Source organism: Phyllostomus hastatus, unplaced genomic scaffold, assembly GCF_019186645.2.
Source record: "Phyllostomus hastatus isolate PE091 unplaced genomic scaffold, TTU_PhHast_1.1 phas_contig_196, whole genome shotgun sequence".
Lineage (NCBI taxonomy): Eukaryota > Metazoa > Chordata > Mammalia > Chiroptera > Phyllostomidae > Phyllostomus > Phyllostomus hastatus.
The window spans coordinates 29923211-29938131 of NW_025333709.1; the positions used below are offsets into that span (position 1 = coordinate 29923211).

At 38.9% G+C, this 14921-nt stretch overlaps 1 protein-coding gene across 13 annotated transcripts in view; it reads right to left on the bottom strand.

The window, feature by feature from the left end:
* FRYL (FRY like transcription coactivator) overlaps window positions 1–14921 on the bottom strand; it is a 240210-nt gene that overhangs the window by 40686 nt on the left and 184603 nt on the right. For 11 of the 13 annotated variants that reach the window (XR_006785141.1, XM_045833907.1, XM_045833905.1 and 8 more), the window contains 11 exons: window positions 13089–13173; window positions 12458–12570; window positions 11357–11507; window positions 10592–10695; window positions 9545–9730; window positions 7514–7718; window positions 6241–6362; window positions 5235–5425; window positions 3878–3972; window positions 2261–2868; window positions 1852–1949 (listed from right to left, as the gene is read on the bottom strand). Coding sequence is in view for 12 of the 13 variants with exons in the window: in XM_045833907.1 (XP_045689863.1) it covers window positions 1852–1949; window positions 2261–2868; window positions 3878–3972; window positions 5235–5425; window positions 6241–6362; window positions 7514–7718; window positions 9545–9730; window positions 10592–10695; window positions 11357–11507; window positions 12458–12570; window positions 13089–13173 (1958 nt within the window). In the remaining variant the exon portion in view is untranslated. The remainder of the gene's footprint in view (window positions 1–1851; window positions 1950–2260; window positions 2869–3877; window positions 3973–5234; window positions 5426–6240; window positions 6363–7513; window positions 7719–9544; window positions 9731–10591; window positions 10696–11356; window positions 11508–12457; window positions 12571–13088; window positions 13174–14921) is intronic. The other 2 variants (XM_045833908.1, XM_045833897.1) reach the window with 1 other exon arrangement.

Consider the following 14921-nt stretch of genomic DNA (forward strand, 5'->3'; position numbering starts at 1 on the left):
GATTAAGAAAAAATCTTGGAATATATTCTGTGTAATTTTATAATAAACTGAGTGCCTTTGATTTATTTTGGAGTTTTTGAATTACCAGGTTAAAATCTGATCCAAAGAGTGCGCTTTAACAAATATTTTTAGCATACTATTTCTGCCAGAATGAACAGCTGAAAAGGACAATATTTGTCCTAAGTGGCTGCCTCGTTTTGAAATTCTATGCTCTCCAAAGGCACAAACAGTAGAACCAGAGATATTTGCATAATGAGGAAGCACATAATGGCAGAAAATTACTCTCAACAGTTTAAATGAGAGAATAATTAAGAAATCAATTTAATTCACATCCTGCAGGCTGCTAAAAGCATACAGATGGAACTTCTGAGTGTTTGTCAAAAGGAAGAAAACAGAGTTAAAAAACAATTTATGACTCAAGGAAAGCCATATATTTTATTTCTTAAAAACAAAAAGATATTTGGAATTTCCTGTTCTTTGCCTCATTACCACAGAAGAGGCTTGACACTCCAGCTGCTCCTACATCCTTCAGGCAAGGCCCCGCCCACCCCAGCGTGCAGCAGGGAGTCAGTTACTCCCTGCGTTTCAGCTGATGCTTTCAAACACTTCTACTGCCATTATTAGGTAATTTATGCGTTTTATTGCTTGAAATCCCAAAGTAAGCCAATATATTTTCCCCCTAATATTTTTTCTTATCCCTCATTAAAAAAGAAAACTTGTTTACATCGTGATGTGTTATTAGAATAGTAAAATGAAAACTATTTTAATAAATTATTTCACATCACTCTTAGACTTCATTAATGCAAACACATTTTGTTGGGTTTTCTTTTCTTAAGGCAAATAATCATTTTCAAAACTGAGATGTTTCCATTAACTATAATAATGGCTCTCCTTTTTGAATACATGCTTTCAAAATAATTATGTTAAGGATCTCTCCTTATCTAATTTATTTAGAAATATAATTAAAAACAGAAGCAACAAGAAAAAATGAAATCAACAGCAATATTTTATCAAATATTTTTATATATCAGTCATATTCTCTTAGAATTAAGAACAAGAGCTATAACACTTTTAAACAAATGTTAACAGATGATTTAAAAACAGCTACATTTCTATTTCAGAAGTGTCCAATGGGAGGGAAGAGCAAGTAAACAAGAAAAGAAATGAAGGAAACAAAGGGAAAAGATGAAGAGAGTATTAAAAGGAAAAAGGCAAACAAACAGATGATTTCCAGAACCCCGATATAGTCTGTCTCCATCCTCAGGGCCTTTGCACGTGCAATTTCTTCTGCTTAGAAAACTTCTACTCTCAGCCAGGCTCCTGTTTCCTACCCAGGGATCTCACTTAAGTTATTCTGGTTCAGCCTTCAGTGTCAACTCAGGTATGATTTCCCAGGGGAATATCTGCTTTATGTGCCCCCAGTGAACTCTGCCCTCTCACTCCACTTACCAGACTCTGTGGCGACTGTCTCCTTCCTTGATTTCATCCTCACCCTAAGGCCCACAAGGGTGAGTGTTCCTTCTACCTGATCTTTGTATTTCCAGTGCCTAACCCAGTGCGCAGTAAGTATTTGCTAGTGAATGAATGAATGAACTAGAAACTGCCAGAGATGTAGAGAGGATAAAGGAGGGAAATGGAGCAGAAAAATACTCAGACTCAGAGGAGTATTACTTTAACAAAATAATTTTGTTCACTGTCCTTTGAGCAGCTATAAGTTAACTTCTTTTTATACATAAAAAGAATAAAAGTTTAAATGTAAAGTTCACAAAGTGACAGTAGAAAGATCCCCCCCAAAGATAAACTCGAGGAAAACTCCCCCCAGTGCCATCTTTCAGCAGAGCGTCTGCTTACCTTTGCTATCCGGCTCGCTGTTTCTTTGCAGAACTGAGTTGGGCTGTCAAAATGCTGAATTAAGTGAGGCAATAAGCAAAGGATGTTAAGAGGAAAGCCTATCAAAAAACAAAAAAAAAAAGAAAGAAAGCAAACAATAACCAATTTAATTGTACATCATTTTAAAAGTCAAAGGTATTTTTTTAGTGGTTCACAGAAACCAATTCCTTTTTATTTCCTGGGGCACTTGATCTTCTAAATTTTTTTTTTTTTTTTGATTTTTGGCTTCTACACAAGAACTTCAGCTCTCTCACATATTTAAAAAACTGAAACTATAGAAAAGCCAGAATTAGTAGATCTCCAAACAAACGACAGTTTGCATTTCACTACAGCACAAAGCACAGCGCGGGAGCAATTCTGCTCACGTTACCTGACAGCTGGGAGGGGTCGACCAGGGAGTGCTTGGAGACGGCGATGAGCTTGCTGAGGAGGTGCACGGTCATTTCCTGCGTGGACACTGAGGTAAAACCCTTAAGGAAGAGCTGTTGAAGGCCTGGAAAATTATTCCATTTCAATTTGCTTTGTACATTTTCAATCTTCTCTCGACTCTCTGATTTATCCAAAGGCAAGTGGATAAGCAGTTTGTTCAGAAGTCTGAGAGCCAGGAGGTATTCGTATTCATAATCCGATTCTAATAAAGACGCTGCTATCCAAAAAATGGTGGCCATCAGGCTGGCAGGCTCAGTAGTGGACTGCACATCGTACAACCCCTTCTCTCTGAGAGAGGAGAGGCTTCTAGTCCTCGCTAAACTGCTGCTATGGTTTATCCGTCCGTCCATTATATCCAGTGTGTTACTCCGCCGCCGGTCACCTCTGCGGTCACCAATTAAACTTAACCTCAAAGAGTTACTTCTTGCATTGCTGCTGTATCCCAAATAACCGCTACTATTAATGGGACTTGTGCTTAGATTGAGTTGTCCAGTGCTTTTCCTGTTAGCTGCATACTTGTTTCCCATGACGGGATCATGATATGAGGTTCTTCAAAAAAGAAAAGAAAACATGAGTGCATGCACAATCGTCTCTTTGGCTATGTTAATTTTACTGTTGGAAACACTGAAAAATGGTTATCTGCTACCAGGGAAAATAATTTTTAAGTGCACCTGACTTTGCTTAATCAAATTTGAGTTCTCCCCTCCATATTAAAACAAAATGTACAATGGTATCATTTCTACTATGGCCAACTGTTTCCATTGGGTTGGATAAGCTACGATGGGAAGTGAAAATTCTTCTGTAGTAATCATGGAAAACGCCACTCTGGGACTTAGCAAACATTATGTCTAATGCACTCTTTCCAAAAGAGGCAAGCTCAAAAGTTAATTTTTTGATTTCTCCTCTCTCACGTTCAATTATCATTGACTGAAAAATAACCAGAGAATGCTTTCTACAATACATGTGCCACCAGTATGCAAAATGTGAGGACTATTTAATAAAACCTATTGAGGGAGAGTGATATACACATGGATCCATTTATAGCCTGTTTCTTGCTGTTATTAAAATGTAAAGAAAATACTTGCAAGAACCCAAAGGATGGAATGATTAGCCCTTCCCTGGGGCAGTTAGAAAAGTTTAGCCTTGAGGTGATATCTGAGATGGGACATGAAGGATATGTCAATTCAGTCAACTCAGGGTTTGCAAGAGAGAAAGAGGGAGGCAGGCAGCTCCAGGGAGAAGGAACACTTGTGGAAGTTGAGTCCCGAGGGGCCTGGCCTGCTACAGGGACAGTGGGATGCTGAATGTGACTGGAATGGAGCTTGTCCATAAGGCACACCTCAGACCAGGACATGAGGGGCACAGCACTGCCACTTAGTAGCTCTGTGACTGTCACACGTCCTCACTGTCTGAGGCTCATTTCCCCCTGGTAAACCGTCTGAACTCTTTGGTATCTTTCTCACTACTGGTATTGGAATAACACAGTGTCCTAGTCATACATGTTAGCCACTGAAGTTCTTCATACGAATCTACAGGTTGCCTGGTTTAAAATTCTTACTGAGAAAGGGCAGAAAGAAGATCGTAATGCTTCATGCTTTCAGCCAAAGTATCAGTTGCAGATTCCAACGTGAGAAGAAGCTCAATCACAAATCCCTAGAAAAAAGGACAGACTTAAATTAATTATGCTCTGGAAAAAAGAAACTGCAAGGGACTTCCTGGTGAGATTTAAAAATAGAACAAGCTCCCCATTAACATTACAAAATGATTAAGCTCTTAAAGCAACACGATCTTGCTGATTGATGAAAACTCATTAAACTAATGGCATAAATTGATTATAACAGCACCACAAGTCACCTAAAATTGCATCTAAACTGAATTTATCAACAAGTCTTGAAAATATCACTTTTAATATATCTTAAATCTGATCTTTTTTCTCTATCTCCGTAGCTTAACCACCATTTCTGCTTGGACTCTTATTAAAACAACCTGTTTGAAGACACCCCCTTGCTTTCACTCTTGCCCCTCAAAAACTCTACCTGGCCCCCAGAGTTAGTTTTTGAAAAGCAAGTCATACCTATCACCCTGCTCTCAAAACCCGTGAGTGGCTTCCCATCAATTCAGAGTGAAGTCCCACCTCTCACCACCACCTACTATGCCTCCCACGATCTAGACCTGCCTATCTCGTCAGCCTCCCGCCTCTGGACGACCCCGTCCAATCCACTCTAGAGACACTAGTTTGCGTGAAGGCCTTCAGAAAAGCCTACTGCCTCTGCCTCAAGGCACTTTCACGTCCCAGTCCCATTTCCCTCTGCTGGAAATGGTCTTCCCCAGTTATCACAGGTCACTTCTAAAGCATGGGTTCTAAAATCATCTCCTCTGATGATCACCACATAAAAAAAAATCACTCCCTCCTTCCCATCACTCTTTAACCTGTTGTTATTATCATCATAGCATTTATCACTAAGTAAAAGTGTGCTATTATTGGTGGACTAAATTAGGCTTACTTCCCCAATAGAACGTGCGCTCCAGAATGCCAGGAACTTTGTCTTTCTCACATCATGTCCCCAGTGTCTAGAATGGTGTAATAGAGACATAGGTTCTCTGTTGCAATATTTCACTTAATTTATGTTAAAAAATGAAATTTAATGTTCTACTTTACATTTAAATTTAACTTATCTCTTTTCCCTTCTTAACTCTAATGTCCGGGGCTCTGTGTGTGTATGAGTGTAAAGGTAAAGCTTTCTCTGAAAAGCACTGAAGTTATTAAATATTAAACACTAAAGTTTGTTAACATCTGACATTAATGATTCTATATGACCAGGAACTTTGGCCTTGCTGCAGTGACCTATATTTGGCACTAAGTCCTTGACTACAAGAAGATGGTCGATAACTGCTGAACAAACTTAATGAAATACCTGTGCATCTTCTCCTGGATCTCCCACAGTTTCTACGAGTCTGGAGAGAACATCGGAAAGCGTAGCTGCGGAAAGAGGCTGCTTCAGGGCCCTGAAAATCTGAAAGGACCTCCCGGCGTAGTGTCGAGAAGAACAAGAAAGTGCTGTTTGCAGAGCAACTTCACTAAGGTGATGTTCCAAATGAATTCCTTCTGCGAAAAGAAAGGAAGCAAGTAAGTGGTTCTTGTTTTTCAGAAGGCAAGGGGCTATCATAGGAGGCTGTTTAAGACCCAGTGCCTGGCACAGTAACCAGGGGCACCCACATTTCATGAGTCAATGCTTTTTCTTTTCATTAAGCTGCATTTGAGTTTTAGATGACTCCTTGGTCTAACCTTCAGGGAAGTAATCCTTGGGAACAGTGCTTCTCAACCTTATGCAACTGACCTTTTAGTCGGGTAATTGTTTGCTGTGAGGGCTGTCCTGTGCAGCGCGCAGTGTTCAGCAGCATCCCTGGCCTCTGCCCAACCACATACCAGTAGTGACCACTCGCCCCTGCCCTCCAATTGTGACAAAAACATCTTCTGACACTGACAAACGTCCCAAGGGACAACCCTGCCCTTTGGTGAGAACCACTGCTTGAGACACCTACATTTTCACTATAATTTTCAGAATGTGTTAAACTTTAGATCATAGAAGCCCATACTTGTATAAAACATTTTTATCAACTGTACATATCTTCTTTAATAAAATGTTTTCATATTACACAATTGTACAATTTTATGATGTCATCAAGGATAAAACTAAGCACCTCAGAATGTCACAAGTGGCTTTCTCATTTTTTAAGTAGTAACTTAATTTTTCTTCAAATGAAACAAATTTATTATTGCTAATAAGTTAAAAAGGAAAGTGTGTCTAAAACCTTTTATTTTACACATATCAATTGTCAACTTTTTGCTTCATTACCAGAAGCGTTAACATCACATTACAGTATCTCATGGAAAGTATTCCCCCAAACACGGAAAGATACCTGAGCTGGACTGCTTAAAAACAGCAACCACGTGTTTCAAGAATGTAGTTAACTGCTCAGCACTCTTGATGCTCGGGTTCTTGGCGGACACATCCTCATGGTTCCAAAGGGGCCCTCTTTTTCTGAAAAAAAGAGGACAGATGTAATACAGTTTTACTTGTGCTGGCCTAAATCACACCTTTGCAGTCAGAAAGGCTACTGCTTGAATACACCAAATAGCACGGCACAGCCGCACAGCCTACTAGGACTGTTATACGGAGAAGCACTGAGCGGCAGCTGGGGAAGGGAGATCCGGGTCACGTATCACTGTGGTCTTCCATCAGTACAGTCAGATTCTCCCACAGGTAGTCAGCAGAAAAAGATGACAAATTTTTCCAAGTGAGAAGAGTACTGGTTACTGCTTTTGGGTTCCAGCCCAAACCATTGTATTTGTAGAGGAGAGACTGCATTTAGACTGTTAATACACAGGAAATAATTTACTAGGGAAAGTTTACACTGAGCAAGGTCCTGTTGATTCTTTCTTTAAAATGTCATGGCATTCTCAATGCTGCTGCCTTGGTTAGTGAGCCTGAAGCCCGAAGTGCCCCTTCCCGAGGTCACGCTGCTCCAGGGTCTTCCACCCTCCACATTCCTAAGCGGCTGAGTTTCTCCACATACTTACTTCACTGTGTCTCCCACCTTCCCCATTCGAAGATTACTGGTCATGTCTCCTTTCTTGAAAGAAAGATCTATAACCTGGGCGGGGGGAAGGTGGGCACACTTCATGGCCCCCCAGTTTGAATTCTCCCAAGCTTTCTCCTCTAGAAACTTTCTTTTCTCAGCACTACAGCCAGACTGGATTCCTCACCATTTCCAAATACAGTTTGTTTTTTCATGCCCCTGAGATTCTGCTCTTGTTGTGGAATGCCAGCCCCTTTCTCTCCATCTATGTTTCTTCTTTATAATGCCTTGCAAAGAGTACACCACAAATAAATATGTGATGATTTATTGGTGAAATAGCTAATGAAAGTGGAATATATATTTACATAACACAGTATTCTCTTTGGGCATGTGGTGTCCAGACACAAGTAAGGCCCTTCTTGGGTATAATGGTGTGAAGGCAAAAGAAGAAAGTCTTTGGTGCGCCATAATCTTATTAACGTTGCACAATACAAACTGGTGTATTTCTAATCAACGGCACCTCAGGAGAAAAAACAAGGTTCCCTGTAGCTGACAAGTGAAAGAACGACTTAACAAACGACTGCTGCTGGAATGACCAGAGGTGCCACTTTACCTCGAGGTGATGAATTCCATGAGGGTTTTGACTTTTCCGTCCTGCTCTACGGGGATGTCGACCTCGTTGAGGATGGTGGTGTGCAGATGCGAAATGGCCGTGCTGTTGTTTCCTAAGCTGATACTAGAAGAGGTAGAACTTGAGCTAAGCCCTGAGTCAGTCATAGGGGAGGGCTGGTAATCAGGTATAAAATCACTAACACCTGCTGGAAGAGAACGATGGTCGTGAATGCCAAACATAAGAGAGTCTCACACAATACTCATTAAATTGAACTACCATTCCTTACAGATCACAGGGGGCATGGGAGAGACTCGGCTCTCCTTCTGTCGGAGGCTCATAAGCACCAAATTACACCAAGTGAGGTTTTTGGGCAAACATTATTTCACAGCCTATTATTAATGTAGCCACTGGGTTGGCCAAAAAGTTCATTTGGTTTTTCCATAAGATGGCTCTATTAGTGCTTCACTGTCTTTAACTTCAATTGAAACAATTTTGTTAGGTGGTATCATGACAGCTGTCGAAGCAACGTGCATTTAAAAAAACATCAAAATTGGTGAATTTTTGTATAGCTATTTTAATAGGTAGAAGAAAATATATGACATTTTTGGCATATTATGCTTTATTATTTCAAGAGAGGTAAAAATGCAAAAAAAAAAAAAGATTTGTGCAGTGTATGGAGAAGGTGCTATGACTGATCAAATATGTCAGAAGTAGTGTGTGAAATTTCGCGCTGGGATTTTTCCAGGTCAGACCAGGTAAAGTTGATAGCGATCAAATTGAGACATTAATTGAGAACAATCAGCATTAAACCATGCAGGAGACAGCTCACACACAAAAAATACACAAATTAGTGAAGCTATTGGTGAAAATGAAAAATGTGTCTTTTATTTTATGGAAAAAAATAAATGGATTTTTTGGCCAAATATTAGAATTTATTGTACAGTCCTCTGGTGCCATCTGCTGATGAAGGTGGAAGTGGCAATTTTCACAATCTTTAATTGTATCAATACTTCTTCCACATTTATTAAGTCAGTCACATTTCTGTGATGTGAACGGATTTTTAATTTCTTATGGAAAGGCGTCTATACCTTCTGATTAATTTTCTTTACAGAAAGACAATTTTAAATTCTATTTGCAATATTTATATCAATTGTTAAATAATTTTAAAGGTTATTATTGTACTAATACCCATCTTTAGAAAATGGCAAAAGGAGCCTTAAAAACCAACAGAAACAGACACCTTTTGAATAAAGATGCTGTAACATGAAAGGGCAGTAAACTTCATTCTGTTCCTTTTTAATCACAGTCTTAATGGTGAATAAATTTCCTAACAATTGTTGTTTCACTAAGTATAAGATATTCAGTAAATAACTTGGTTTTAACTTAAAAAGTAATTTCATTTCAGGTTTTGAAAACAATTACCTCCTAGACCATCTATTACCAACCCACAAATACTAATGAATGGACTAAATAAGTTGTGGTTATTAGGACAGAAATAAATATAACTTTCAAAGTAAAAAATTATTTACATCAACAGTGAAATAAATTTTATATTAAAGTTTCATTAATTTGGACTTCAGTACTTCAAAATGCGTGATTTGGAACTTAATATACTTCAAAGTATATACATTTTATTTATTTACTTAAATTTTTTTAGTTATAAAGTTTAATAAAGATGTCTGAGCAAGTAATACAATAAAAATGTATAACATTTAAAATGCAATAAATACAATCAAGTGAATAAAAAATTTTAATAAAGTTCATCTTTTTCATAACTAGTGGTTAATAAATCAAGCTCTCTTTCATTATACCTTGATCTTACATATTTATAACTTAAAATTTCCATGACAAAGATCCTCCCAAGGCAATACAGACTCGATTATTCCAAATCTAATTCCTTCTCTTACTGCTTGATAAAAAATATCAATGGTACTTAAAATAATAAAACTACATTTAAAAAAAATGTGCTCAGTATTTCAACTGTCAGTGGTTTAACTTCCTTTACTGCACGATGCCGCGTTGGGGAAGTACCTGGGAAGGTGGAGTCGAGGTGTGCGGCGTGTCTGACGGTGAGCGCCCTGGGCTCGCCGCACTCCTTGTTCCTGAGAAGGACAGAGGCAACAGTTCGGATGTTACTGTTGGGTCCCATCGCTATGAGCAAGTGCAGAAGCAGGCGCTTGCAATGTTCATACACCTCAGGGTGGCAGTGGTCAAACCCTAAAAAGAGCAGAAAACAGCTATCAACAAAGAGAAATAAGGAGTATTCTCGTTACCAAACTCGCATTTCAAAGAAATGCAGGAATTATATAAAATATGTGGTAGAAGATGATACGCTAAGTTTTTTTATCGGTGTATGGCTTATGCACCCTTTCACAACAGCCTTCCGTCCTACAGAACCGGGCAGGATCAAAGTCAGTTTGCAGTGTGTTTTATGTCTAAAATGTAGCAATTTTAGAAATTACTGTGCTACCTAACACTAGATGTAAACGGGTTTAAAAAGGCAAACACCCTTTGTGCCCAGCACACAACAGAAAGTCAGTAGATGCTTGATTACCAAAGGAATGAAGTAACGCACATAAAAATGTGCCTAATTAGGAAAACTTAGGAGAAGATGGCCACCCTGACCTGCTTCAAGACACCAAGCCTACGAGCAACAAGGGCCCTGCTGATCTGAAGGACCCCACTCTTCACTGCAGAAGGCACATCGGAGTCTCAGCTATAACAATCAGACTGTCCACAAGCCAATCACCTTTCTGGGAAACTCTTAGAACCCTGTTCAAGTTTCCATCCACTCTGAAAGTTTCCAACCCAGAGGTAAATTAACTCGACTCTTGCTACAGCTACGGAACCTTCCCTGCTAGAGGGCCTGTGTATTTATGGGTCAGCGGGAGGGGCCAGAAGTTTGGAATGGGGATAACACCCCTAGATTAAGAATCATGGTAAAAACTGTCATGGAAGTAGTGCGCGCGCACACACACACACACACACACACACACACACCAGAAACAAACACGTAGAAACTTTGTTTCAATTATCACAACAATAAAAAATGAAGGAATTAGAATCAAATATTATTACCTAGAAATATTGCATGAAGAAGAAGATGGAGGTAGCTTCCCCATTCCACCTTCACACTGTGATCAATGATCAGGTCAGTCAAAAGGATCACTGCTATGTTACACCTATGACGAATGAGAGTGTTATTACTGTTTTACCAGAGCAAACCTAGAGACACTCTTATCCGGATCACCTGAAGACTCTCATATTGTATTTTATGGAAAAAACACAACTTCTCAAGAAAAACAGAGGAAAAGAAATACAGCCCAAGAAACTGTTAAGTGACAGTTTTAGAAAAAACCCATCTGCTAAGGGCTCCTTGAAGCCAAGGGCTATATTTTCTTCATCTGCAACCCTGAGACCTAGCACACTGATTGCCACATAGTAGGTGTTCTATATGTGTTTGGTGCATATTGAAAAGTACATTTTGAAAAAATGCATTTTACCACAATTCTGTTCAATAAAATTCAATTTAACTCAAAATAATAGTGCCTACTACCATCAAATCATATTTTCCAGATGTAGTAACTGGGTCCCAGAAAGGTCAAGTAACTATGCCAGACACCCAGAAAAACAGCAGCACAATTACATTTAATAGTATTAATCACGTACAGTTAGAATTCTAAGTGTTTAGATTTATTAAAATCTAAACACAGTGATGTAATTTGTTGCAGTATTTAAAGAAAGAAGATTGCTTTTATTCTGTGTTCTCAGATAGCATAAGGAAAGCTCAAAGTGTTAAGCAGAATTTGGCTCGTATGAGATAGGAATGAGGCTGTAGTCCACCTGTGAAGAGGTAATCCAGGTGATGACGTTTCAGGCAAGTAATCCACCAGTGGTGACCAGCAGCCTCCAGCTGGTGGGAAGGGTAGTGGCTCTCCTTGATTATGCTCCATCACTTTCAGCCGCCAATTAGAATAAAGTGGCATTGAGTCACCTATCAAAATAAAATGATCTCATTTTCTACACCATCTATTTTCTGCCCATATAAGCAAACTCTAGTAAGACACCAACTATTTATAGCATTGGAAAGTGATAAAAATAATTTCCTACTATTTTGACATTTATTTACTAGGAAGACCTGGCATAGATATTATCAAATTAAGCAAATCAGAGAGAAAGAGATATTGATTCAGGTTCCGTCCTTTACGTCAAAGTGAAACTACATCAGCATTTCCTCATTATCCCATAATTGACGTCCAAGTCGTGTAACCACATGATAGGTGAAGCTGCCTTGTAACAAGGGCCTTCTGGTATGTTACTCAATTCTGAATTTCCTGAGAGAGCGCCAACACAAACCCATCTTAACAGGAAATCTGCTCTACCCCAGGGGGGCTGCAGGGCGTGGTAAAGAATGCCATCAGAAAATGTGAATTCTGTGTGACGTGGGTAAGTCACTTAACCTCTCTGGACCTCAGTTCCATCATGTGCACAATGAAGAGATTAAACCAGATCATCCTCAGGGTCCCTTCCCTGTCTGAGGACGTGGGCTTCTATCTGACCCTACCTCAGTGTTACAGCAAACTTGGGTAAACTATTCACTCTGCAATTGCAAGGGAGAGCTCTAATAAAATGGGAGTCCATGAAGAAAGAGCAAACCTCTTTAAATGAGAAGCCTGTTGCCAGTGTCAGTTCCATGATGCTTTCTGAGAACTAATTCTTAACTTCCTTTTACTTTATCTGCAGGGAACCCGGGCTTTTAACCATACCCCCTGCCAGCTTATACCGTTTCTTAAAATCAAGACATTTCAGGTTGTGTTGGAACACCACTAGTGGCAGTTAAATACTCTTCCTAAAAACAATTTACTGAAAGAATATATTAGCATTGACAGAATTAATAATACATCTCGCCATTGCAGTTACAAAAACACATTTGGAATTTATTACTTTTTTCTTCTTCATAAGATCCTCCAGAGCTGCTGCTATATCGAGATTCTAGTCTGTGATGCTGACGATTTAAATGGCTGTTCAGTCCACTGTAGATGTCCAGGTGCACATAGCTATGGGAATGATCATTGTGGTTAGTCACAGTTCACAGCAAAACAGTATTTGTACTTCATATTACACTTTCTATGTTTAAGTAAGCACACAGTATTCAAAATATTAACAAAAGTTTACCATGATATATATTAACTTCTACCTCACAATTCAAAAGCTTAAGCTTTAAAGTCAATTATTTTTACATGAAATTTTTCTTAAATTGTTGTGGTAACAGTGTTCTGGTGAAACCTATTTTTATAGGTGGAAGAAATATCCATTTTGAAAAGTTTAAAAATGTAAAGCAATACAATTAGTGGTTGACCATACTCCGCCAATTCTATTCATATAAAAGTGTAGCATGTCGGCATCTTTGATGCTGAAGGAGCCAATGTGGAAAATTCCTAAAAGGGGAATATATTTTTTCACCAGAATCCTACCACCATGAAACATATATTCCAATGGAGAAATTATCATTTGCTCTGACGACAATCAGTGTCTGTCAAACCGAAAGGCCAATGGCGAGCAGAGAAGTGCTCACCTCTCCTCAACAGTCTCTTTCATGGGCTTGTTATCAGGACTGCCGTCGGTGGGGGCCACCATTGTATTGCTACTGGAAGTAGTTCCTATAATCAGAAATAAAGTATTAGCTGTGCATGTGAAACCCAGGATACCTTAATAAGGACAAAAGACATCAAATTACAGATGTCAAAACTCCACTAGTATGAGAGCAAAGTAATTTTTTTTTGCAAATTATATCTCAATTTTTTAAAATATATTTTTAAAGATTTTATTTATTTATTTCTAGAGAGGGAAGGGAGGGAGGGGGAGGAGAGAGAGAGAGAGAGAGAGAGAGAGAGAGAGAGAGAGAAACATCAATGTGCAGTTGCTGGGGGTTATGGCCTGCAACCCAGGAATGTACCCTGGCTGGGAATTGAACCTGGGACACTTTGATTCCCAGCCCGCGCTCAATCCACTGAGCTACGCCAGCTAGGGCTTAGAGCAAAGTAATTTTTAAAAAAAGAATGTACTCATCATGACCAAGAAGGAAAGGAGACAATAAGGACAAAATTTTGATGTCAGAAAACAAATGGACAAGAAGTCAATTGTGTTAAGGCTCAATCCTAAGCTGGTAGTGAAGGAAACCAAGAAGCTGCCATATCTATGTTGCTGAACCTTCAAAAGGCTCAGAAAAGAGTGGCATCAAGTACTTCTGGAAGGGAGTAGGCGGTGCTAAAAATGGCAGGATGGGTTGAAAATCTATTTCAGTAGTAGCTGGTCCCCCCAAGGTCTGTCCCCCTGCCTCCTGAGACTAAATCAGAAGATATGCGGATGAGGGCATACTATGCCCCGTTGATGGAGAAGGTGCTTCACTGAGAATAGGGGCCTCACTGAGAACATACATACTAAAATTTGAGGCTGTGCCCCCTGCCATCTTCTTACCCTGTGGGGCTACAAGGCGGCTTGAAGACTATGGTGTGTGTCTGTGTGTATCTACACATACCCGGACACCCTCGCCTTTAGACAATGACCAGTAGTTTTGTCTGGGTAATCTGATTAGTGCAAGAGAAAGGACCTGTAGACACTTGCACCAATGAAATCACTGTATAACAAATGACAGAATCAGTAAGTTCCGTGTATATCTACAGGACATCCAATTAGCTTTTTAGTACTCCACTCTTTATGAAAAGACAGACCTAGAATTGGTAGGCCCTTGAGGAAAGCTTTTACCAAGATAAATCAAAACAAACAGCAGCATAGAGAAAATAGGAACTTTTGCTGGGAGAAGACAACTTTATCAGGTAGAGAAGTAGACAGGTCAACCATGAAACATGAACAGAGCATTCCTAAAGAAATTCTGATTAAATAAAAAATACTTTCTGGAATAAAAACATTCTTACAGATATAGAAAATTCAATAGAAGCATTATTAGAAATCCCCTAAGTAAACAAAAAGTCTGAGATAAAAATAGATGACAAAAAGCAAATGATAAAGATGTAAAAGATTTCTCATTATGCAGATATTATTAATATGCCAAAATTATAATAACTATAATATATGAGTATATATGCAGGAACTGGCAAAAATAATGCCCCCAATTTAATACTATATCTTTTATTACAAAATCATATGCATGTAGTTCTGTAACATAACAATATCACACTCAAGCACACCAAATGACAGTTTAGGTGAAGTGTTCAAATTAGAACTATAAATTATTACACCCATATTATTACCCCACCAACCACATTCAAACAGGCCTTACTCTGCCGGACCCTGTATATACACTCATAAAATTGGATACGAATATAGTATTTGCTCAAAAACTTAAATATAGAATTACAGAGTAAAATTTCAAAGAGTAAGCATTTTC